A 25,876-nucleotide genomic window follows, 5' to 3' on the forward strand; every position below is an offset into this window, starting at 1 on the left:
GGACATAAGCAAACAGGATTGGTAAGGAAGAGCAAACTACCACAAACTATAGTGGAAGTACTTGGATCAACAAAATAATTGTTCTAAAGCAGGTGAAGGCAACCTGAGGCATGTGGTAGCTGAACCAATGGCACACTAGCAAAAAGTGGTCAAAAAAGCTTTTTGAAATGTGGAAGTTCCCTCTCATACATATTCCAGGCCTGGTATTTACGTTGGTTAGATTTTCTTTCTTCTCCCAATCCTCATTCCACAAAGGCCAACCCTATTTCTTAAGTTTATTACAGGTGAACAAGATTCTAATGGCCGATTCATAATTTCTACAAATGGAACCATGTGTTCCATTGTGGCTTGTCTGCTGACAGTACGCAGCTGAAACTATGTCCAAGGCTTCAGGTATAAACAGGTTCTCACCGTCCTCGCTGAAGATGGGAGCAGTGTGGAGGTAGTGTAGGATGGCCCGATCCTCCTCGAATGGACACTCCACCTGTTTCCACGTCATGAACTCCCGGACCTGCCGTGCCAACTCGACAAATTTCTAAGAAACAAAATTAGATTAGATTAGATTAGATTCAACTTTATTGTCATTGCAAAGAGTACAAATACTAGGACAACGAAATGCAGTTTTAGCATCTAACCAGAAGTGCAAAAAGAAGCAGTAAAGGTGCAGTGCAATGTGCTAGATAAATAACAGTATAAATAACAGATAAATAATAAAAAAAGAAAAATAACAGTATGAGTAGTATAACAATATAGACAGTATAAACAGTATGAACAGTTGATATGAAATGCAATACCACTGAATAAATGATTTTAAGGGCGGTTAAAATGAGGCAGGGTGAGGAGGACAGGTGAACGGCTCACCTCAAAGTTGACGTGGCCGTTGGGCAGCCGATTGGCACATCCTTCATTCAGGAAGTAGATGTCTTTGATCAGCAGACTAAAGAAGGGAATCACGATCTGAGGAAAAGAAAACAGGCAGGAATATGTGAGAAATATTAAGATGAAAATGAGAGATTGAATCAATTTCAGAGTGACGGCAGCGACGTGTGTCTGATCCCTACCCTCTCTCTGTTGCTGTTGGCTGTCCGAGAGCGATGGGCGGCCCCCCTCAGGGCGGTCCTGTAGTTATAAAAGTTACCTGTAGGATCCATCTGATGCTGTCAGAGAAAACGGCAACAAGCAGTACACTGTCAAGTTCATGTTATTACCCGTCTTGTACCTGTCAGTCAGCGAACAGCTGCATTGTGTTTACCTCAAGAATGAAGAACTTGGCGGTCTTGGCTTTGCCCCACGTCTTCTTCAGCCGTGACACAGGACTCATGTTCATGCCGGCTATGGGAGGAAATGGATTTTAATTATCAATATCAGGAAGTGCAGAAGAATTGTCTGTGATAATACTTTGAGTTATTGCAAAATTAGACTCACAGATGATGGCCATAAGGGAGTTGAAGTTCCCAATGTTGAAACACTCCCTAGCAACGTCAATGAAGAACTCTATCACCTGGGCCCTCTGCTTCTTCTTCGCTGGCTACAAAAAAGGCACAATCGTTTTTTTATTGTTTCTTATTTACATAATTTTTCATAATGAATGTTATCTCTCCCTGGCACAAACAGTTGAACTATCTGTGCCAGAATCAATGTAGCAACAAAGAGTAACCATTAGGGGGCAGTGACGCTCTGTCACAACTAACTGCCTTTGTCTCCTTCCCTCTCTTATTTGTTATAATAATGAAATACTGTACTATAATATTGAGATTTCCAGGAATTATCAACGGATATTTAAAAAAAATACAGGACTGGAACGATAATGGATACAAAATATAAAATAGGAAAATAAATTTATTCTAAAATGCTGATCCAATTATAATGACATTTCAGTTTTCAGTTTCTGAAATACATCTCCACTTAACAGGAAAACAGGAAACACCTCTCCATGTCTCCTCCCACTGATTACCATGTCTACTTCCTTATCAAAGTGCCTTTCATCAGTGGCTGTCCTATTCTATAAACAGGGTGTTCCTTTTTCATACTCTCCATTTTTAATAATGAGTATACTCTGTGTGCTGTTTCCCCTGCATATATGGTCTGTCAGAATAAATGAGTGCCAGGTGTACCAACATTTGCCACTCACCATGCAGATTTCAGTAGCTACCAGGTAACACAGTCTGTTGAACCACCTGACATAAGCCTCCAGGTTGGTGGTTTTCTTCTTCTGGTCGCTGAAGCATGGCTGCCAATGACGCGCAAACAAGTCAGTATAGGAAGAGTTACCATAGAGAATTCCTCTGATCCTAATTAGCTTCCTATCTACAGGCCCCCCCCCCCCCCCCCCCCCATGTGAGTGTAAATGACAAAGACAGCGAGCTGGGAGCGGAAATAACACGATCAATGGAGAGCACAAGAAAAAAACAAAACATAGGGGACGGACGGAGAGAAGATGAGTGAAAGAGACGGTGACTGAGTACAGAAAATAAACACAGTGAACAAAGAAGAGAAAGGGAAAGCATGCAACAGTTATACAGGGAGGGAAGATTAATATTTGGATGTGTTTGCTACAGCTTGTGGTATCAATGCTTTGCTGTATGTGACCTTAGTGGCCTGCTGACATTTATATTTCCCATTAAGAAGCTAATCCTGATTAGACATGAGACCCAGACAATACAATATACAAAGCTTTTTTATGTAAGGATTATTTTTTTTACAACAGGTTCACATATAATCTCAAATTCTGCCTCCTTCAGGATTTCACAACAACACAAAACTATATGAAAAAATGCTGTGGTTTGACCCGAAGACAAACTGTGGGTTTCCAGTGATACATGTAAATAATATTGACACAGCATAAATAATGTTGATTTATAAACAATCAAAATAAAAGTTCACCTGGGTTCCATCGAGCGGGTCTTTCTGAACAAAGGCTTGGACAAACTCCTCCGGTCCAATATGCCTCAAATGTTCCTGGAAAACACACACAGACACCGATGGGGGTCATCCCATTAATAATTCTTTCATTTCAGTAATGGAAGGCAATCAATAAGAGGAAGTAATGACTCACTGACATGACTCATTGGAATCATATTTCCTCAAATTCACTATGAAAAGGCAGCTGTGCAGTCACATGCATGTGCAAATCTAAATAATTCATTAGACTCGATTTATGATATAATCCAAAAAACAAAACAGTGCTGCACCCACGCGTTCCACATACACGGTGACAGAAAGCATAACGGCATCTAATTCTTTATAATCAGAATTCACATGTTGCTATAACCAACAATAGGAATAGTTCTGTATGTGTATGTATACACCCCTGTCTCTCTCTTCGTGTGTGTGTGTGTGTGTGTGTGTGTGTGTGTGTGTGTGTGCCAGAGTGCCAAGCTGTCAGGTCACATATATCCACAGCGTTTTTTATCCCCTTTGTTTGAAGCCCCGGGCACATCACTGACTTCTGGGGTGATGTCACCGCTCAGACAAGGGTACACGCTTACTCAGGCGCGCACACACGCACGCACACACGCACACACGCACGCACACACACAACCACCCCCCGGATACACGTGCCCACATCAAGACGCATGAATAGACACATGAAGGCACCATGCATTCAATGTGAGGGACACTGCAGAGATCCTTTGTTCATGTGTGTTGCACTTCATCATTCTCTTTGTTCTTTTTATTATACTGGGTGAAAACCAGTTAGTGCTGACAAGTCATAATCAAGGTTATGCTTCAAGATCACAATGTGAAGTGATTCTGATGATTTTAGTATGCTATTATCATCATCATCATCATCTTTCTAACCTGCCCATCTCCTCGTTTGATGTTTTATAATCCCTGGTTCTTGACTTCCATGTCCTTGACTTGGACTACATCTCCACCCAGGCTTCACCATGCTTAGCTCCTGCTCTCCACCCTTCTAACATCCTTTCCACTGCTCCTCATCCATCCTTGTTATCATCTCCATCCCTGACCTTTGTCTAACTCACACTTCCCCCCCTTTCCTCACCAGCTCCACGTGGGTGAGCTGCTGTGCCAGTGTGTACGGGTCGTTGCAGATGGAGAGCATGTCCTTCTGGATGGGCGGAGGCTTGGTTTTGAAGGCCACCAGCTTGTCAGAGATGGAGGAGGCGTTGAGGGAGACCTTGAGGATGCTCTCTTCCCCCTGGCTTATCAGGGCCAGTCGCTGGCTGAGCTTCTGCAACACCTGGTTCAGGGTTTTCCAGTACGCCTGGAGAGGAGAGGAGAGGAGAGGAGAGGAGAGGAGAGGAGCTGTCAATAACGACTTTAATGAATAATTTATTAATGCTTCATAGATCAGTAATACGCATTAATCATTTTTTTCAATAGTGAGCCCATATGTAAGCACTCTATTTTCTCCTAAGGCCTGCTCACTCTTTTTACTCCAGCTCTTTATTTTAGAATTTATGAACAATTAAATTCATGATAAGTCATTAAGCGTACAGTTATCAATAGTTATTTACAGTTGATGGCAGGAATGCCAAAGTAATCTTTTGGCTTTATGTCTGTGTTTTCACCATCCTGTTAATGTAAGTTTTAACATCTACTTATTGATTTCTAAAGAATTAAAATATGTCTGGCAATTTATATGCATAAATTGGTACCTCATTAACTGTATCACTGTGTAACTGGTTGCTGTTTCGTGAAAACATTTAATCTCCAAATCACTAAGATTTAAAAACAAAACCTTTATTCTTAGAACAACATTGATGCATTTTGACATTATCTAATGACGTTTGAAAGGATTTAATGAGCCCAAGAATTAAGTTCAATGTAACTTTTCAGTTGAATCGAGATGCGTTTTCAAGGATTTGTGCTGTGTGTTGTGTCCAGGAATCTGTTTTTCTGTCCCCCACTGACCTAATGACTGGTCACCGAGTCCATTCGGTCAGTCTGCCTCACAGATGACCCCCCAGCTCCCACATGTGTGCACACACACACCCAATAGTGTAGACAGCCAGCTGCAAATAGCAGCACATTCATCACCACCTGCCCTTCCCTTCTTTCTGTCCTCTCTTCACCTCCCTCCCTTATTCCCCGGTCTTCCACTCTGACTCCATCGCCTTCCTCCCTTCTCCACCTTCTCCTCTGCTCTCTGTCCCCCTGTATCCCCTCCCCCCTTTTGGTCCATCCATCTCCCCCTCTCCATTTCCCCCCCGAGGCTGCAGATAGAGCCACTCCTCTAACATCCTTCCTTCCTCTCTCCTCTGCTGTAATGGAAGATTGTATAACACAGAGCTGTGGCTACTCATCCTACACTGACACTCTGACTCCTTCCATCACCTCGCTACAGTGGTAGTGATGATAATTGAATTTCGTTCCCCATCAGCGCATTTCTCGCTGCAGCTACCGCTTATAATGGCAACAACTACACTATGGATGAAAATCAGATCTCTTTCATTCCACCACAAATTATTATCCTGTAGAATCTGATAACTTCATGAGTAGCATTTTGTTATTTTATCCCCTATAAAGAAGCTCTAGCATCCTTTTAAAAGAATTCCAGTCTGTGGTGAAGATGACTGGACCGCTATCATGTGGCTGAATGTCATTGGTTTACCTCATCACAAGGAGCGATCCGGTGGATGATGTCCTTAAAGTGCCCGACCATCTTCTCGTCCCTGAAGTCCGACGGGAACGTCTCTGTCCACTCTGTCAGCAGCTGCAGGATCTTGGGACCAAACTTGCGCACTTTAGCCTGTTGTTGAAGAAGTGAAAGAGGTTTAGTGTGGTCTAGATTTGTGAATCCCTCAGCAAAAGAAAACACCATGACAGAGTCAGCAATCTGGCAACAAAAAGAAAATCAGAGGTTGATTTAAGCAGAGCACAAGCATGTCTAAATGCCTTTGCTGTGCCTGAATCTGTGCCTGTTCATTAGCTTGAGCATGCTCATACAGGAGTTATGTATTTGTGCGTGGTGCAGTGCTGACCGTATCCAGTGGGCTCTGATCCAGCTGCTGCTGTTTGATGCACAGCTCACACACCCTGGATAGCAGCTCCGGAGGAGGGATGAAGAGACGAGCGCTCAGCAAGAAGGTAAACACATAGGCTTTCTGTCAAAGGACAGAGGGAGACATTCGCTAAGACACTGCCACTACATCAATAAAAAAACACAGCAGCTTTCTGTAATTAAAGGAATAGTAGCACTTTCAGCAGAGGCATGGGGCTAATAATCTAATTGGCAGTACTGTCAGTAGCACTATTCACTGGAATGGACTTTCTGATGGAGTTTTTAATGAACAGGGGAGGGACTGTAGTACATTTCCGCTTACCTCGGGGTAGTAATCAGCTGTGGGCACCAGGTTATGGATCAGGGTGTCCAGGGAGGCGGAGGTGATCGGGGGTCCATCAGCCAGGCAAGCACCAGGCCCCGGGCCCTCCTGTGGGGCCTCCTCCTCCTCCCCAGGCTCAGCACAGGCCAGATGGGGGCTGAAGCCACTGGGAGTGGTGAACATGGTGCCTGAGCACACAGTCTGGGGCATTCCTCTCTAAAACACAAATAGACAGACAAAAAAAAACTGTCAGCAGGATGTAGACAGAAAGAGGAAATGGGACATGACTGGGTTTTTATGAAATAGAAACTTGACTACATTATTGGCAGTAGTTCAATTTTGTGAGAGGAAATTCATTTGAATGCATCGTTCTATCTTTCAGCCTGAATCCTCAAACAAACTTTTCTCTTCTGTGCATCCTCCCTGTGTTTCCTCTCCTGTTCTCTCTCATTCTGCAGCGACACACTCATTCCATCCAACTGACGGCCCGCTGCCGTCGCTGGGGGATACGGAATACCCCCCCAACAGCTGCCCCCTGTCTCCCACATCAACATAGATAGAGGAGAGGACAAAAATGTGGGTCACTCAGTCGCCGTGGAGACTGTTGCTGCCTGAAAGCGATAGTGTAGCCTCCCTATCTGCCCTGTACGTCTTTCCCTTTAAGAATGCTTTGGGTTACATGTTTTAAAAATTCAACATGTTCTCTCCCTCAATGGACCAACAGTGCAGCTGTAGTGGAAAGAAGCACTTACTGCATTATACGCTAGAGTAGAGATACTATGGAAACAGAGACAATATGATCCAGGGTGCACTCATCATCATCACCTCAATGTCATCTCCATGCAGTTGATAAATTAAACAGACCACTCCTTCATTTAACAAGTTTTTAAATGGCAGGGTAGAGGTAATAGAAAATATTGTTGAAATTTACTGACATTTTGGTTTCTTATGTCAAAATGAATTTGAATATAATACTCTGCTGTGCTTCTGCTCCCAGTGACTGAACCTGGCAACTACGTCTACCTGATCCCTCATCATCACAGAGGACGACTGGAGTCTCTGGCTGCCTTCAGGCAAGTTCAGGGGCACAAAGCATCTTTGACTGCAGGAGTCAGCCAAAGATGAGAAGGGCAGCAGACCTACAGTCAGACCTTGAGCAACATCCAGGAAGTTATTTCAGATGTAAACACGCCATTCTCTTCCTCTTGTTTGTATCTCAGACAACAGCTTGGGCTCGGGCAGAATCAGTATATATGTACACCCAAATATATGCACTAATGGTAACGTAAATACAGTAGGAGAGCAGAAAAAGAGAGGAGGAAAAAAAAACCTTTTTCCTCATGATATTGTCAGATAAGGCAGATATTTACAAAAAATACCCTAATGAACTATAGCAAACTTCAAATCATACAATAGAAGTGCATTAAGAAGAAATGTTTATGACTTTGCTGCATCAGCCATCCTTCTAAATCAGCAGAGGAAGCCTAGGAATGGTCCAGGTTTGCCGCAATCGTTTCATCCTCTGGTGACCTTCAGGTTCCCTTCCCCCACCTCGCCTATCAGCCACCTCGATAAACTGGTGGCACTGGTCCCTGGGGTGAAAGGTCAAGCGCACACGGTTGTGTAGAAGCGCAGCTCATGTCTCAAGTTTCCCGTGTGAAGGGTTCAGCTTTCCTTTGTTCTCCCCTACGCACTTATTCCTGCACTTGTACACACCAATGCACACAGACAAGACACTAAAGGCTGGAGGATAGGGAGTCTCCATTTTATAGCCTTCCTTCCTACTTACACTGCTGACACCCACCGCCATATCTCTTATGATATATGTCGTGGTAAAAGAGGGCCGACATCTTTTTCTTGTCTGCTACTCTGAGCTATAATGATGGAAAAGAGACGTTTAGCCGAGCAGATGACGCTCAGGACATCTGATGGAGCTGTATCCATCTAAATATTGAAACTATACATACATACTTACACAGACAAAAATATAACTTATATCTGTGCCATGTGTGTCTTTTAAATAGTCTGTTTTGCAGGGTGAGACAGAACCATAGCTTAAAAATATTACTATCAAAATCTAAAATGCTGGTCAACAATGTCCTTAATATAAGTTTTGAGCTGTTTCCTGCTTTAAAAAAGACTGTCACTGTCTAGATTAGGTTCCAGATGGGGAAAGCCGGGGGTGTCCTTGCAGCGACCTCGTCTAGATTGGATTACAGTATTGCAGCCACAGAGTAGACACGGCCTGATAAACAGAGAAATGGACAAATCCAACAAGCCTTTGTAACAGCACAGATGCAGTAGTTAAGCATTATGCTGAGTGGAGAACTTCCTCTGTGATAAAACTGACAGGAAGACAAATTCTCAGCTCTAGGAGTGTGTGTGACTAAATCCAGGAGTTTATCTGTGAGTCATCTCATGCATACAAACAACACAAACACACCTCTCTGCCAGCGTGTTTGTATTCATATATGTACGGGAGTGACTGAGAGTTTTATTCTACGTGCCCACACTGTCAATGATTTCCTCTATCGTCTGTGATAATCTTCACTCTCCTTATTTCCCCCAAACGCTTCCTCCTCAGCTCTCTCTCTCTCTCTCTCTCCAGCATTGCTCCAGCTCTGACTCGTTAATTTATCACAGCTCTCAGTCTCTATCAGTGGATTCCTCACAGTCTGAAGCATGTGAGCAGAGTTTGATCAGAAAACTCCTCCACTGACGTGAACATATAATGATAGATCAGTCATCGGTTTATGTGTATGACACACTCACTGTTCACACTGTGCCACTAAAGCTGATGTGGAAATGGTCTGAGTTTGGTTTAAGATAAAAAAAATGTCTCAGTTGCATTGTGGGTAATGTGGATGTCAGGTATTGAAGCGGGAGTCGTTTTTTTTGGAATCTCTGGTTTTTACAGTCCATCATGAGCCCAGTGTTGTAGGAGGGGCAATGCTCAATCAGTGGTGTACTCCTTTAAAGAGATCATCATTAGATAAACTGACTGAAACTGTGACTTGCTAAAACAAAGTCTTACAGTAGCAATTAATCATAAAGGTAACATCCCGACTCAGTAATCTCAGTTACGTAGCAATATCCAGGTACCCAGTACTCATTACCCAGGTTTGCTAACATAAACTACTGGTCATACCAGACCAAGTAAGGTGTTAACAGTTTCTTCCCCCTATATCTCGCAAAGTCTCGCTTTAAGTGTCAATCTGCAAGATCCTGTTGTTAAGGCTATTTGTGGTTTTGACGACATCTCTAGTGCTGAGCTGTGGTTGCTATGGAGTTGTTGTACACTTCACAGAGAGAACTTTGGAATCAGCCACCAAGACTTATTTCACATTCCAATATAATCCATCACTTCTTGTGAACTCCAGGATAACGCTCACGAAAGACAAACCGGCCCTACGAGTCTTGTGACAAAGAAAATGTTATGTATTACTACTTTTCTCAACTTCTAATATAATTTCACAACAATATTGCTTAAGTAACGTTTTTCCTACAATGTGACCAAGAAGTCATCCACAGCTGACCTCTATGTATAACTTGTTTCCATACCTCATGATACACCCAGCTCCCCCTGTGCCTGTCACATTTCATCATCACTGCCTGAAAAAACACAAGTAGCAAAGAACAGGTGAGTGTAGTGTTGTGTGCTCTAATCCCCCCTGAGATCTCCAGCAGCCCGCCAAAGGCAGCCCTGCACTCCGTCTAGACAGCTGGAGGAGTGTCATTGTTCGGGGTGCTTGCAGGGTGTGTGTGTGTGTGTGTGTGTGTGTGTGTGTGTGTGTGTGTGTGTGTGTGTGTGTGTGTGTGTGTGTGTGTGTGTGTGTGTGTGTGTGCGTGTGTGTTCGTGTGTGTGTGTGACTGTATTTTGTCTTGTGATTCTGTCAGGCTGTTATCGTTGACATCAGGGGATCAGCCTGCTTTGTTCTATCATGATTAACAGAACGGCACTGTCTGAAGACACACTATCTTCATCAGCACCCTTGACTGTCTAGTTCTATGTGTTTGTGTGTGTGTGTGTGTTGTGTTGATGAAACAATGGTGTTCCTGACACGAACAAGCAGCTTTAAGTTGTCAAACAGCTTCATAACTATGTAGAAGCCAATTCTGTCTCGTCTCTGTAAAACCTGTTTCACCACATAACTAGTATTACTCACACCTACCTTTGTGTGTGTGTGTGTGTGTGTGTGTGTGTGTGTGTGTGTGTGTGTGTGTGTGTGTGTGTGTGTGTGTGTGTGTCTGTGTTAGTTGAAGAGAATGCTGACACAGCCTCTGACAAATCTGATCTCCCACTAAGGAGCTAATGGATGAGGACAACCAGTACTAGAGACGGCTCTCCATTAAGACTGAAGAGGCTTATTCAGGACAAATCAAACCACTGTCTGACCTCTCTCATTAGGGAGTCAGGGGTCAAAGGTGAAGAGTTAAGGTTCCTTGATGGGGGCAGATGGATCAGAAGTCACTTTGGGGTCGTTATTGTCATTATGCTCTGCTACTTGGCTCAGTGCCAAGGCTACATATAGTCTTTTGCCTGCAGTTGGGGACATTTTTAGATAGGTCTCAAAAGAAAGACTTTAAAAGATCCAATAAGGCTGTCACAGTTCACCTGATGGCAAATCAGCTCATTATCACCCCAAATGGAAGTAAAGGACAAGATATACTTGCCTACAGGTATATATATCCCGGGCCGTCATGCAGTTTATGGTAGCAGAAATTAAGCAAAAATACTATTTTGACGAGAGTAAGCCACTTTTCTGATAAATAAGTTTGAAATTCTGATGGTATACAAAAAAATATCCCAAACTGTTTTATATTTTACTGATTATTGTCCCAACCCTATATCAACATTTTTTTTTCTTTTATTCTTCCTCAAGCTTAAATAAGTCATTTTCAAAGTTGTTTTCATGTTCATGAGGATACAGTTGGTACACAAAGGCCAATGAAATCTATTCCTGCACCAGCACCTTATATAGCTGATAAAGGGCTTGATTTAGGATTAATCAGGTAAAGTCGAGGTTTGTAACTCACTGTCCTTTTTTCTTCCAAGTAAAAGTGAAACTATAAAATAGTTGGATTTATTTTGCTATATATTGTAGTATTTGTAGTTTTTAAATGTTCTTGAGTTCTTAAAGCTTATGCCTAATGTTTTAAAAGAAAGAATATGACACATCAATACTGAGAAACACCACAAAGCAAGAGTGAAACCAAGATGTGAAGCATTGGTATTCTTAGCGGTGCAGCACATTGTCAGAGGTGAGCACAGCAAGTATCCGGCGTGGAGTTATTGCAGCAATGTTTTGTTTTGTTTCTGTAGTTGCTTCCTGGCTTCAGAAATCACAGGTTTCTGAAGCCAGGAAGCTGCATCCCCTGCCTTGCTCGGGGATGAGTACAGGAATAAGATGGCAAAGATAGAGGAGAAAGGTGGGCTGTGGAGGGGGGTGGTGGTGGTGGTGGTGGGAGGGTGATATTCCCCCCTCAGGGTAGTGTGCAGACAGTCTAGGCTCTATGAATGTTAAAGTCACCGCGAGACTCACTGAACTTCTCTTTTCCTTTGCCGACTCCATCGCTTGACTCCCCAGCCCACAGCTAATTTACATACTGCAACACTTCCTCGCTAATTTAGGATCCTCATGTTCGCTCCTTAACACGGTACAGTTTCAACACTTCATCTATTTCAGGAGTGCGTTCTAAAAAAGCGGATCCTCGCGTATTTTCGGTCCTGACACTGTTTTGTGTGCCTCGGAGTATTGCAGCTCTGGCCTAAATTTTCCACAGTGTTCTTTGAAAGCTGAAATGATGCGAATAGAGAAATAATTGAGTATTTAAAGGGAATAAACACCTCTTTGTCAGCCAGCTTCTCACTCCCCTTCCCTTTAAGCATGTCCCCTCCATTCCTCCCCTCCTCCTTCATCTCCCTCTCCACGCCCTACTTTCCACGAGCCCGTTCAGGACGCCTGTGCAGATGGCCCTACAGCAGCCTGCTCTCCCAGTGGGAGCTGCTGGCACAAGAGCTTTTTTGGCCCTGCGCCCCTACCATCATCCCCAGTCCCAACAGGAGCCCAAAAGGGTTCTGGCGTCCAGACTGAATGCCGAGGTGCAGGGGCCGAGCCAATCTGGCTGCCGAGCTGCACGGTGACGGCCTGGCACCGCTGACAACGGAGAGAGAGCGCAAAATACCACACATATGTCGCCACGCACACACGCGTCGCAACAAAATCAAACCGGCCCACTGCTGTTGGTTGATGGTGTGTGTGTGTGTGTGTGTGTGTGTGTGTGTGTGTGTGTGTGTGTGTGTGTGTGTGTGTGTGTTTGGGGAGGAGCAGAGCTGAAAACAAATGAGTTCATTGTGTCACGAAAAAAGCACATGCATGCACACTTGCACCCACACAGCAGCTAAACACGAGATTGAGTTACCGTCCAGGCATTCCGGCTCCCCACCCATTCCCCAGCCTCTCTCTCTCTGCGGAACAAGCCTGACAGTGGTCTGGAATCACATCCCAAATCCCTTTTATTGGAATTCCCCTGTAGTGTCTGAGCGGGGTCACGCTGACATCCTGGCACCTGTTCCACACCCACCAGCTCCATCAATCCCAATGTAGAGCTCATTTGGCATTCTCCTACGTGGTAACACGCCCATTGCACATGTGTAGCCGTCCTCATTCCTGAGTGGGTTTGGACACAGTTGCATTTATGCGATTGTGTTTGTGTGTGTGCTTGCACTTCACAACCATTTTTGCACATGCTTCCAAAAAGGACTGAGAGAGGGTATCGAAGTCCAAGTGAAGTCATTCCTTCACTGCAAATACGACCATCTGTCCGACTGTTCTCCAAAAAGGTGCTGCTTCTACTCTGTTTTCTCACATTTCGAACAAAAACAGAGTGAGATAAAGCAAGACGCAAAGACATTAAGAGAAACTGCCCACTTTTTATCCCTAAAGTAAAACAAGTACCTGGCTAGTATTTGCATATAGATGGAATCGAAATCTGCATTACACCAAACCATGAGCCTGAGAGAAGGACTGTGCACTAAGGGTTGAGCACCATTATCCACTGACTTCTCTTTCAAACCACTAAATCCACTTCTGAATCTGTTTCCCCTGTTCGGAGTGGATGAAAATGTCGAACTAAAATGAATTGAAGGTCAGTGACATGTGATGGGTCTGTGCGATCTATCATGTTACTTAGAGTTAATTAAAACTGAGCCTAGATTGGCTCTTAGTGGGCACGTAGCACATGTTTGAGCCTCAAGTGCCCTAAATGTGCCATTCACAACGGTCATAATGTCTTAAATAACATTCATGTATTATTCATAATATCCCAATTTACAATCACCCTTGATGCAATGCTCCTTTGAGGGGAATCGGGCAAGAGTGATTTTGTCTCCGTCCTAAACAGGCATCATTTCGCCACAAGTGCCACTTATGAGGAATTACCAGCTCACCGAGTGAATGGAGGAATATGGGAAGGGGAAACAGAGTGCAGTGATTGAGAACATCCAGAAAGAAAGGATGAATGAAACAATGCCTACGTGCAGCTACCTCAATAGCCCTCCAAGCACTGTTTTAAAATTAGACATCATCCAAACACCCACTCAGCATTGTATTACTCTCATTTAAAACCTGCACATCGACCGCTGCAAACTAATGAGCGAGACAGTAACAGATGCAAATCGAATAACCAGACGTTACTAATTTCATCATGGCTGTCTCTTTTCCTGTTAAAGTACATCTATCTGCTCATTAAAACCAACGCGGGGCAGAGGCCATGCGGTGTGTCACTGGTGATGTATGATGTCAAAGCCTACTAATTAGTGCTGGGAGATTGCGTGGTCTGGTCTGCTCATAACTCATGCCTCATGTGTTTTGATACAATTAGAGACAGAGGTCAGAATCCACGCTTCATTAATCCACGACTACTTGTTTCATGGTGATGCCAGGTTCTGCCCGAGGTTTCTACCTGTTAAAGGGCAGTTTTTTTTTCTTTCCACTGTCGCCACAGCGCTCGCTCATAGGGGAATGTTGGGTCTCTGTAAATAGAATATGATATAAACGTGCTCTATATGGAAAGTTTCTTTAGATAACTTCTCTTTTTTTGTGTCGATAACACTTTCTGAAATAACACTCTTATTGACATTTCATTCTTGAGCTAAGCATGGTTCATTCACATACTGAAATATCTTAATGACGTATTCACACTTTACTGCGTGTCTTTCTAATAGTGATGAGTGGTTCTATCAGTCACAGCAACAGTGTGCCGGAACAGCAGCCTGGTGTTAGCAGATCGTCAGGGGAATGCCCAGTGGGGATGATGGTGTTATTGATATCAAGAAAGGGATTTTACCAACATATTTTGTACATTCATTCATTCATTCATTCATTCATTCATCTTCCATAACCTGCTTATCCAGTTAAGGGTCGCGGGGATGCTGGAGCCGATCCCAGCTGTCAATGGGCATATATATATTATATATATATATATATATACAATATTTTGTACACTGAATGCTAAAATGAGCACCCTACTGTTGAGGTGGAACCATGTCATTAACATATATAAGTATGGTTCAGTTCTACTGTATCCATTTGGGGTAGGTTTCTAAAGTATATTGTGTTTCCAACCCCACTTCAACCCTGCACTTGTACACCGTGAAAAAAATCCAACCTCTGTTACGTTTACCTTTGTTACAAAAGTATCACTACTAATACCGACATTTTCCAACACTACTGCTGATACATACATTTCAGTACCAATATCAAGTATGTGCTAGTCTAGTATGTACTGGAGTTATTTAAACAATACATACAATGTCATTACTTGGAGCCTATATGTGATGGAGTTCTCTACATCCTTACTCCAGTGGTTTATTGAGCACACCAGGGTTCTAATCATATTCAATTGCCTTTTTGACCCACCCGATCCATAATGGCAGACTGTCGATAGCTTCCCATATGACAGCATGCGGGCCATGGGGAGTCAGCTAAGACCAGCTCTGAGTTTCCATCAAGGCTCCTATTGGGAGGTAATTAGATGCCTGTTGAGTCCCTACTTTGACACCCCCTCCTCTCTCTTCATTCCATCAGAATCCCTTCTCTCTCTCTCTCTCTCTCTCTGTGTGTGACAAAGCAGCCGGCCGTGACAGAGTGATTCCACATGTGACCCCTGTCTGCCTCAGCCTGTCAGCGGGATCACTCTCATCATCCTCGTGTCAGTGGCAAAGCTGCCGCGTAGCCAAAAGACATCTGAAGACCTGTCAGGTACACAGGCCCTTAAAATGTTCTGTCCCGTTTCCAACCAAGCTCCTACCGGTCTGTGGAGCTGTTTATGTAACATAAAAAGAGGTTTCCCTTCAAACACATCCTTCTACCCCAATGTGTTTGATGGATATGTGAATGATCAGTCACTCTTCTTCTTTTTTTCTTTTTTTTGAGTGAAGCCAACAATTTTTTTTCTATTTATAGAAAGGGAAAGTACATCACAACGAAGCAAATTCTAAGTAGTAAAACAAAAAAGATATATATATCTTTTTTTTTTTACTACTTAGAATTTGCTTCCTTTAGTTGTGATGTAATGTATTACTTACTACTAATTCTTACTACTTAGAATTTGCTTCCTTGTGATGTACTTTCCCTTTCTATAAATAGAAACAAAATGAGTTGGCTTCCCCAAAAAAAATAAAAAAGAAGAGTGACTGATCATTCACATATCCATCAAACACATTGGGGTAGAAGGATGGGTTTCAAGCCTATTCCAGCAGGGATAAGTGAGTGATCATTTAATAAAAATAAAAATAAATAACAATCACATAATAAACTGGAATCCATCATGCTAATGTAACAGAATTGCCAGTGGGATTTTGTAGTGGATTCCTGTGTTGACTTCTCCGCCACAAGGCACTAGTGAAATTCTGTCATGTCTGTAGAGTAGAATAACGTATGATATATAATTTCTCGAAACAAACACACACACACACACACATACAAGCCCCTTCCCCCATACACACTCATGCAGCCATAAACCTTTCGGCGGTGATAAAGCTGTCATTGCTTCCAGACTTACAGCTCCTGTGTTTACCTCCCTGTCGACCTGCCCCAGACAGACCCTGCTCTCTCTCTCTCTCTCTCTCTCTCTCTCTCTCTCTCCCCTTCTGTCTCTCTCCACAAACACACACTCACAATGACGGGCCTCACATTCTGGGAACTCGCCTTTCTCAATCTCACGAACCAAACGATGTCCTCATTAACGGCACACCTGTTATTCTCTGCACACTTGGCCTGAATTGGAGGGAACATGTGCTGCAGTCCTGCATACTTGTTGCAGGCGACTCCTGACAGACCCCCTACTTGGGTGACTCATGCCTGTACAACCCGTATCTACTGTACTGTTACAGCATGCTGTCATCTCAATTCAAAAGCATTCTATCAGCGATAAGCTCGACTGAAGGAGAGGTGGAAGAAAGAGCTGTGTCTTTATCACTGGAGGACAAAGCCACAGGGGGCTGATTCTGGTAGAGGAATCGAAGTAATTCAATGATTATTTCATGCACGACTGGAGAGAATCAAATTATTAATTTACAGCAATTCATCATCTCACAAAGGAAACTTTTCTTCAGCAGGCACGGCAGAACAAAACATGTTTTTCACCCATCTGGGCAAACAGAAACAGATACTGCCAGTGAAGGTGAGTGTGAGCAAACACACAGTTCCCAGGGTTGCATCCTAAACAGGGGTGTTTGAGGGGGGGGATAACTTACAAAGCAGGACATGTGTTAAGTAAAAGACATGACAGAAGCTGCTGCTGCATCTTGGAGCTCCATGCTGAAAGAACACGATGTTGATGTCCAACTCCCAAACGCTTCACTACTGTGAGGCTGAGATGTGCAGCCTATAGCTGAGGGGGTGGAGGAGAGAGAGCGGAGGGAGGGTGTGGGTGCAGAAGTGCCTCAACTGGTAATATCCACAGCTAGAATTTCTCCACATCTAACTGGTTTCTGACAGAGCCGGTCTTACTTTCATGCACCTCGCAGTAAGCTGCAAGAGACAGATAACAAATCCTGTTGGTTTTGTATTGGTAATGTTGCCTTTGGGTAAAAAAAAAAAAAAAAAATAAAAAGGGCTGCTTACCACCTCTTGGATGCTTTGGAGGATGATGCAGATTTTTTTTTTTTGTCAAAATGTCAACAGTGCCACACCTGTTCAATAAATACGCTACATTTAAATTGAAATATGCAAGAGACAGCATTGCTAATGAGAGCCAAATCAGAAGTGAGCTCACGTTAATTATTACACAAAACGAGATACGCTTCAACCTGATCAAAACAGCAACATGTCCGACTTATCAGAGGCTGCCGTCAATGCCAATCCACCGACTGTCACAATGTCACCTATCCACACATCCCATATTGTCTCCCGTTGTAAAATGTGTCACAGGCAGTTCAGACGCAGTGATCCCGCTCACACGCCCTTTAGACGGACACGCACGCCGCTGACTCACGCTCCGGACTGCGATGCGCTCCTCGTAGTAAAAGTGATGAACGCACCGGCTACAGTGCTTCTAAACACGATAAGCGATGATGACGATGACGATGATGATGATGATGTCATCACACTGTTGCTGGTAAAGTTGGAACTGTGACGACACAGCGTTCTAGTCCACAGTGGAATGGAACGAGTGCGTCTGCGTAAAAGCGTTCCGACACCTCGCACGCTCACACATTCACACACGCTCACACACAAACAGGCTGTGGGCGCGTGCGCAATCTCACTATGATAATGTATCAGTGATGGGAATAAAGCGTGTCTACTTACCAGCACTACACTTTGATCCCCATCTCTGTTCCCACTTGTATCCGACGTCAATCAAATCAGTCAAAACTGCCGCTCCAGGTATTCCCAAATTAATACGCGCGCACAAATCAGCCCGTTCAGCGTCAGTGGGAGAAGCAAGACACGAGACTTGATCTGTATTGGGTGCAAGGTGTCTGTTGATAAGAGGCTCGTTAAATGTCCTGCTGTGGACAGGTTGTCACCGGTGAACGGACGGAGAGCTGACGCCGTGAGAAGTGCGTCCCTGAAGGCGTGGCGTCCTGTCCTGCGCCACGGAGATACGGAGGACCGCGCAGCACATCCACACGTCCTCTGAGCAAAGCGATAAGACGGAGGACGGGAGAGGAGAGGGGACTACTCAGGCGTCGGTCAAGTAGGCAGAGTAAGATATTTTCCGTTTTTGATTTTTCAAAATAAGACACTCAATAACGGGTTGCAATTTATTTATTTAACTTTTTTTTTTTTTGTTGTGCGTTGCGTTTCTTCAGTTAACAAATAAAATGTATTATTATTGTAGGGCCAATGGAGCAGTTGTCATTTTAGTTGCATCTGAAATTGTAATTTTGTGATAAATATAACCAATCAAATGTGAAGTTAATCCACTTACCACACAAACCAAACACAGTGCATCCTGATGTTTTTGGGGTCACGAGGAATACAAAAATGCTATTTTCAGAAATATTTTTTCTTAATTTTTGTAATTTCAGTCATTACTGAAATTTGTTTTATTCTGTGTTATGAATAATATTTTAAAACTTTTATTTTGAAGTGAAATGTATTTCCGGAAGCGTACTGTTTTTCTAGTTTGATGCTTTTGTGGGCAAGCAAGCAGTGGTGGATTCTCTCTCTCGTCTCCCAGTGCTGTGATGCTTAAGACACTCATTTGACAGGACCATAGATTGTATCCTTGTTTCACCTGATTGCCTATTCAACGATTTACTACTTAAAGACTATTACAAGATGGTCTAATGTCGTTCTATGATGCTTTACATCCAAGTTAAGGTATCGGAGTGTATGTCAGTCACTAAGGTTGTGAAAAACAGCCAATAACAGCCTGTGATTTGAAGGCCAATATAAGAGGCAGAATAGGAATGTTAATTAATTATTCTAAATTGTTCTTTGGTTGGCTAATGAGTCATCCCATTATACATGAGCTCCAGACCCAAGAGGTTATCCACACAGTTGTGGGCAGATTATAAGAAACAATGGGCACTCTTTAAATTTGTAATCCCCAGGCAAAACCTCTTGCATCCTGAGCGACACTCGCTAAGCGTGACCCCTGAATGAAAGGGCCAACTCTGAATATGGAAATGAGACACCCGACATTAAGAGCCATGCTGTATTTCCATTAAAACCTTAATTCATTTTTTTTTTTACCATTCATCTAATTCAAACAACAATTGAACGAATATCTAGAGACCACCCTACTGGACATGTGGACATGAGACACTGGAATAATGGGTTTAGGGAGTGGGGTATTGTCTGCTGTTATCATAGTTTCTTTTTTGCAAGGTTGAAATACAAGTTGTTGGAGGGGGGATGATTAATTTGAAGGGAAGTGTTGTAGAGAAATAGAGGGTGAGACGGAAAGAGGGAGAAATAATTAAGCAGATGAGATGCAAAGTGGTAAAGGTCCTTGTTGGGCCATGAGGGGCTGTGTGTGAGCTGCTGTCCCTGGAGCTTTGCTGCCTGCTGCAGGGCCCTGAGGGTGAGGGAGAGGATGGGTCTGACATTGCAGCAAAGGACAGATATAAAACGCTGTCTCTCTCTTATATATACACACACACACACACACCACACACACACACACACACACACACACACACACACACACACACACACACACACACACACACACACACACACACACACACACACACACACACACATACACATACACCCCCACTGAAGCAGGTGCAAAGGATCCTGCTACAATGAGAGGTGAGAATTAGCCAACATGTATGCATGCTGTGTCACACTTGTACTCATCTACACATGTTCATTCTTTTCTTGTTTCTTGTAAAGAGACAGAAGAGATTCCAGGCACAGGTTTTGTGTCAAGAGAGTTTTGACATTGTTGGCACTGTTTTTGCAAAACTGTCTCATATTGGCGTAATTGTGAGGCAATATGTTTGCAAGAAACTCAAGATCAGATAGATCTGATAAATTGTAAAAAACTGACAAAAACTGACAGCCTGGTTAAATTATCTTATTTTTTATCTGTGGGTTCTTGCACTGTGCGACTTTAAATACAGCCCAGATCTTAGCAACTAACTTTTTGCAAACATGTCATCGCAATTGATAGAAATTATATAAAGTATAATAAACCTTTAACCTGTCTTCAACCAAAAAAACAAGTCCTGATGCCAAAGCTTATGGGGACCACATTTTTTTCCCTGGATGGAAGGGTGATTCCCAGCGTTATGTATGTGTATGTGTGAACAGACGTGAATAATACACAGTATATTACACAGTAATGATCAGCCAGCACATACGGAAGCAGGTGGAAAACTTAAAAGTATGTTTGAGCTGCTGCGGCCAGTTTATCTAGGAGTGTGTTTGTCAGTATTTCAGACATTCACTCACTTACTCTGCCTCTCTTATCGTCACTGGACTCTTAGGTCAGTTCCTCTTGTGTGTGTGTGTGTGTGTGTGTGTGTGTGTGTGTGTGTGTGTGTGTGTGTGTGTGTGTGTGTGTGTGTGTGTGTGTGTGTGTGTGTGTGTGTGTGTGTGTGTGTGTGTGTGTAGTCACTTGAACAGAAGACTCCACTAATGATTACACAACAGAGCGTTGTGCTGCCCCTGCACATGTTAGAAGGGCTCTTGTTATAGTTTCCAAACAACTTTTTCTAGACCAGCAAAGGAAGCCGACTGAGGCACATTCAAATGTTTCACATCGCCTCTGCTCCCCTCTCTCCCCTCTGCCCCCCTCTCTCCCCTCTCTCCCCTCTTTCCCCTCGCAGGCTCACATTATACAGAAGAGGTGTCGCAACAGTATCAGTGACGGATGCTAATTGCAGCTTTCACACTTACAATGTCTCAAGGTTTGTTTGCCGTTTTCCCCCCTCCTCATTTTTTATCAAAATCATTTGCATGCAGTATACGACACCCACATTGCACCCTTATCAGAAGCTGTTGCTTCGTTCCTGCACGAGGCAACGACGTCCCAGAGAAGTGCTGTTAATCAACTTGACAGTTACAGATCAAACCCTGTCAGCCAGTATATGTGAGAACGCTGTTCACAAATAAAGTATTCACACAAACAGCAGCTTTTCTAACCGTTTTAGCACAATGATAGGACCCCTTTTGAAACGTGGCTGTGCCAATTGCTTACAGTTGGGCTTTCGTCAGACAAAGTATGTTACAACAAAAGGTAGCAGATGAGGTGACCTTGCGGAAAAATCTTAAGATGTTACATGCATAATGGGTAGTGACTGACCCAAAGACTTAAAATCTTTCTCCAGAAAGCACAGAGCTGTTATCTCGTTTTTCTTCCGCTGTCTCTCTGAGTTCCAGTTGCTCTTAAGGGTTTGTCTGTTTGCTCTCCCCACTTCTCTCTCTCTTTAAAAACCCTGTTTCATTGGCTCTCCTCGGGGGCCCAACATGCCAGGACCATACTCAGTATTTATGCCACTTAAAATGAAACAAAACAAGATGAAATTGATTCTGCATCTGTTACAAATATAAATCACTTGTAATTATGGCCGCACTTTCTACTAAACAAATCAGGTTTTCAATCTACGGCTACAAACACATTGTTCTGTTTAGTCAGACCCTGTCAATCGTGCTGTATGAGGAAGAAGACCGTTGAAACATTCAGGGTTCTGGTGGAGACTGTCCCTTGTTCACAGGACTGGTTGCCAGAGGATGAGTGGGAGGACAGAGAGAGAAAGAGAAGAGGCATTCAGGAGAGAGATAGCTAAATTGAAAAAAAAGCATGAATAGGGAGCTCAAAGACTTCACAGTACAGATTCCTGGAGGCTTTGCTTCTCTGAGAGTTGAGAGACCTTTGCTGTCTGTCATTTGTTGGTCCACTGCTACTTGTGAAGTGTTGAAGAGTACAGGCCAGCCAAAGTGTTGCTGCAGCCAGATCCCAGTGTAGTCCACCACCCTGGCCAATCAGTCCTGGTTTACCCAGGCGCCTCTCTGTCTCCTCGGGCGAATGGCTCAGTCTGAACGCCACCCGTCCCGCGTCCCCCCTTTTCAGAAAAGTGGTCTAAACAGACCGAGGTGACAAAACAAGAGCACTCCTTTGTGGTGGTTGGGGAGGAAGTGCAGGGTCGTCTGACTCTCCCAGCCGTAGGCCCCCGTTTGGCAGGAAAACCTGGAAAGTTGTGAGGACTGAACAGACACAATAACGAGACCTGAGAGGCCGACAACAGGAGCCAGAACACTGTGAACTAGGCTAAGACAAAGGAGGTCAGAACATTATGATCTGGAGTTGAAAGATGTATAAATATATGCTTGATTTTAGTTTTTGATTTTAGGAAAGAACCAAAAAAAACCAATTCCCTTCAAACCTTAGGTATGTTGAGTATTACTTAACTATGCACACCAAAGTTTGGCGGACCTGCCATGCCAAAGCTCACTCCGCTTTTACTGAACAGTCACTCTTTGGGGTGGGGTTTAGAACATAGTTAATTCAATAATCAATGGACCATCAGCTATTTCCTTAAATAACTTCTGCCTTGATTATGCGGACATACAAGGGGAATTTTAGACAGAGAGAATAATTGAGAACAATGCTCGGACATTTATAAACATTTATAAACTGAACTGCAGAAGCAGAAACTCTCAGAACCAGCCACGTGATCAAGTGCCTAGACAGATAGCAAGAAAATGGTGGTGAGCAAAGTGACTTTATCTAAATGTCAAAACATAACATACCAAACGTTCTCCCAATCAAGTGCTATCTTATACATCTAGGTTGTATTTGGTTTCCGGGGCATCACGTCTTAGTTTTTTTGTGTGTATCTTAGAAACCATCCATCTTGACTCTCTGCCAGTGAGAAGTTCTGGGATACAAGTTATAGGTAGCTTATATGTGTGAAAGAGAGCTGTCCCATGTTTGATGTCCAGAAAGGAACATCAGAAAACTTTTCCCCCTGGCCTGTGGTATTTTTAGCCTCCCATCAGCCTGTGCAACAGCCTGATCAATTGAAAATAATTCAGAAGCCAGTGAAGTCGAAATGACTAGAGATGTCCATGTCTGAACTATGAAGAATTCCCGTATGATAGCATGAAGATAAAACATAGTGTGAGAGGAAAATAGATAGAGAGGAACTCAAAGAGGAAGAAGAAGAAAAGTGATTGTTGTTTTTTTTACTGACTGTGTTATTCAGTCTATACCTATATAATAGGTCTTGGTGATTCAGTGTGACATCTTTCACCTTCCATAGAGTGTGTTGTGTCTGAAGGGATGAAGCTTCATCATCGTGAGTTTTCTTTCCTCACCTGTGCATGCTGCCGCCTGTCATTAACAACCAGAGAAGACTGTGATGACAGGCGTCTATTCATCCTCCCACACGACACCTACCTCTGATAATCTGTCAGAGAGGAAGATGTTATTAATGCTGTTATTGTCATGTCTCGTGTATGCCTGGACGTCAATCTCACGCTGAGATTTCAAGCAGTGATCATAATCCTTCTGTGTGCTGTGGGACTCCCAGGGTGAAGGGGTCTGTCTGTGTTTACCCTGCCCAGGACAAAGCTCCTCCGATGGGCTACGGGCTTCAGCCACTCTCCCTGTGGTTCTGGGATCAGCAGGGTACAGAGGATTACATGGCCACATAGAGGGAAATGTGCTCTCTGCTTAAGCACATAGGGTTACAGATTTATTCTCCAAATCCAGACACAAAAAGGTCTATTGAAATAGTTGGCGACATTCTCGTATTTTAAACTCATTCACGTCCAGGAATCTCAGGGTTGCAATGTTCCTCACCTGCTTTCAGACAAAAAAGGATTATTTGATGTTTCAGTTGACGTCTTTGCTCCTCATCAAAGACACAGAAGCACAAACAGTACTGATCCAAATCCGTGTCAGCTGCAATATTTAGCAGGACTAAGGGGAGAAGATGTGTACTCTGGTATGTCAAACAGACTTGTGAATGTTTTCCGTTGTTTGCTTGTGCATACAATGATTTCAGGGCACGGGTGTGTTTTATTTGAGATGCTCTGACATGGTTGTGCCTGACAGCTTCTGACATGTGTCGAGTCTTATGTTGAAACTGAGCCAGAGATACGGGATACGGGACTGATTGGTTCATACTGGGTCACTGTGTAGCTCCAGGAATCCATGTTTAAGGCTTTGGTCCAGACATCATGTATCTCCCAAGGCTTCAGAGCGCACACACACACACACACACACACACACACACACACACACACACACACACACACACACACACACACACACACACACACACACACACACACACACACACACACACACACACAGGTCAATCTTCAAGTAATATTACTGCATACTTGTAATTACGCTTAATTAACTTGAATGCCATGCAATATAAGTCATTAAGAGCATTGATATGTTATAAAGAATCAGTTCTGCCACTAGAAGATTTCTTTATATCGTACATGCTGTGATACTGAGTGAAACTGAATTTAAAATCGGTGTCTCTTGACAAATTGTGTTAAACAGAGTTTTGATTTTATATGGTTATAATAATATTTATATTATTTATGTTAAAAAATATCTGAAATAACCATTTAAAGTTTAATTCCATACTTTAGTTGAATTATTACCTTTCTAGTCCCTCACAAATTATAACAACTATTAACCAAGAATGACTTGGTGACTATTTATATTCAAATTAACATTTTGTAATTATATACATATATATAATCGTTTCAGAATCAAAAAAGGACATTTAAAGTGTGATTCATTCAATCCATGAAAAATGTAATAAGCTACTGTATAAATTTAACACGTTAAACAAGTTCAAGTTCACTCTGAAAAGAGTTTTGATGTTTGCCTTTCACTCATTGAGACTATGAACACGACTTGACTTTGTCTTGCACTAGATTCATGAGAAGACGGTGAGAAAAATGGCAGCCACCGCTGAAAATACTTTTTTCAATACAGTGTGTCCCCATGATGGTAAAGAATCATCGTGTCATCCAGATGGGTGAATACAGCATCGATCAGTTGCCTTCATGAGTTCATCAACATATACAAAATCTGTAGCCTTGATTGTTTAAGTGAGATCTGTGCAGCTAGATAACATTTATTTATTTCTATTACCTCAACACAGATTTGTTGTTCACAATGTAGCATTAGCAGGGAAAATATGTCGTGCGTCCCCTGGTTTACTGCTTCTTTTTGGATTAAATTGCAGAGATGCAGGAGGCGTACATGGCAACATCCCAGTACCTGTGTATATGAATGATAGAATCAACCATTGCTGCTCTACCACCTCCATTGGTTCCCATGACTGTATTACCCGGTCAGCTGCCCTTGACGGCTTTGAGAGGCCCCTGAAGAACTGCAGTCATTTACGAGTCTTTCATAATGTATTATTGCATGGTCGATGAAAGTCTTACAAACATGTATGTGTTATGATGTCACTGTTGCATTTATTATGCCTTAAAAAGGTCTATGAAAGAGAAACCGCAGTCTACAAGCCATTAGATCTCATGTCAACCTGAAGCTCAGTATGAATTGTACCAGCATGTGAAGGTTTTTTTTTTGTTCTTTTTCTTCTACTAGTCCCCTGTCACTCACTCTGCAATTAAATC

General features: G+C 43.0%; 1 protein-coding gene across 4 annotated transcripts in view; it reads right to left on the reverse strand.

The window, feature by feature from the left end:
• Positions 1 to 25,876, reverse strand: part of LOC129089703 (ras-GEF domain-containing family member 1C-like) — a 48,039-nt gene that overhangs the window by 281 nt on the left and 21,882 nt on the right. For 2 of the 4 annotated variants that reach the window (XM_054597035.1, XM_054597033.1), the window contains 11 exons: positions 6,291 to 6,506; positions 5,949 to 6,071; positions 5,579 to 5,716; positions 4,007 to 4,228; positions 2,884 to 2,958; positions 2,132 to 2,230; positions 1,426 to 1,528; positions 1,253 to 1,332; positions 1,062 to 1,157; positions 862 to 957; positions 412 to 535 (listed from right to left, as the gene is read on the reverse strand). In XM_054597035.1, coding sequence (XP_054453010.1) covers positions 412 to 535; positions 862 to 957; positions 1,062 to 1,157; positions 1,253 to 1,332; positions 1,426 to 1,528; positions 2,132 to 2,230; positions 2,884 to 2,958; positions 4,007 to 4,228; positions 5,579 to 5,716; positions 5,949 to 6,071; positions 6,291 to 6,500 — 1,366 coding nt within the window. In that variant the 5' untranslated portion in view covers positions 6,501 to 6,506. Of the gene's footprint in view, positions 1 to 411; positions 536 to 861; positions 958 to 1,061; positions 1,158 to 1,252; positions 1,333 to 1,425; positions 1,529 to 2,131; positions 2,231 to 2,883; positions 2,959 to 4,006; positions 4,229 to 5,578; positions 5,717 to 5,948; positions 6,072 to 6,290; positions 6,507 to 9,851; positions 9,894 to 18,103; positions 18,422 to 25,876 lie in introns of those variants that run through there. The other 2 variants (XM_054597034.1, XM_054597031.1) reach the window with 2 other exon arrangements.

This window comes from Anoplopoma fimbria, chromosome 4 (genome assembly GCF_027596085.1).
Source record: "Anoplopoma fimbria isolate UVic2021 breed Golden Eagle Sablefish chromosome 4, Afim_UVic_2022, whole genome shotgun sequence".
Classification (NCBI taxonomy): Eukaryota; Metazoa; Chordata; class Actinopteri; order Perciformes; family Anoplopomatidae; genus Anoplopoma; species Anoplopoma fimbria.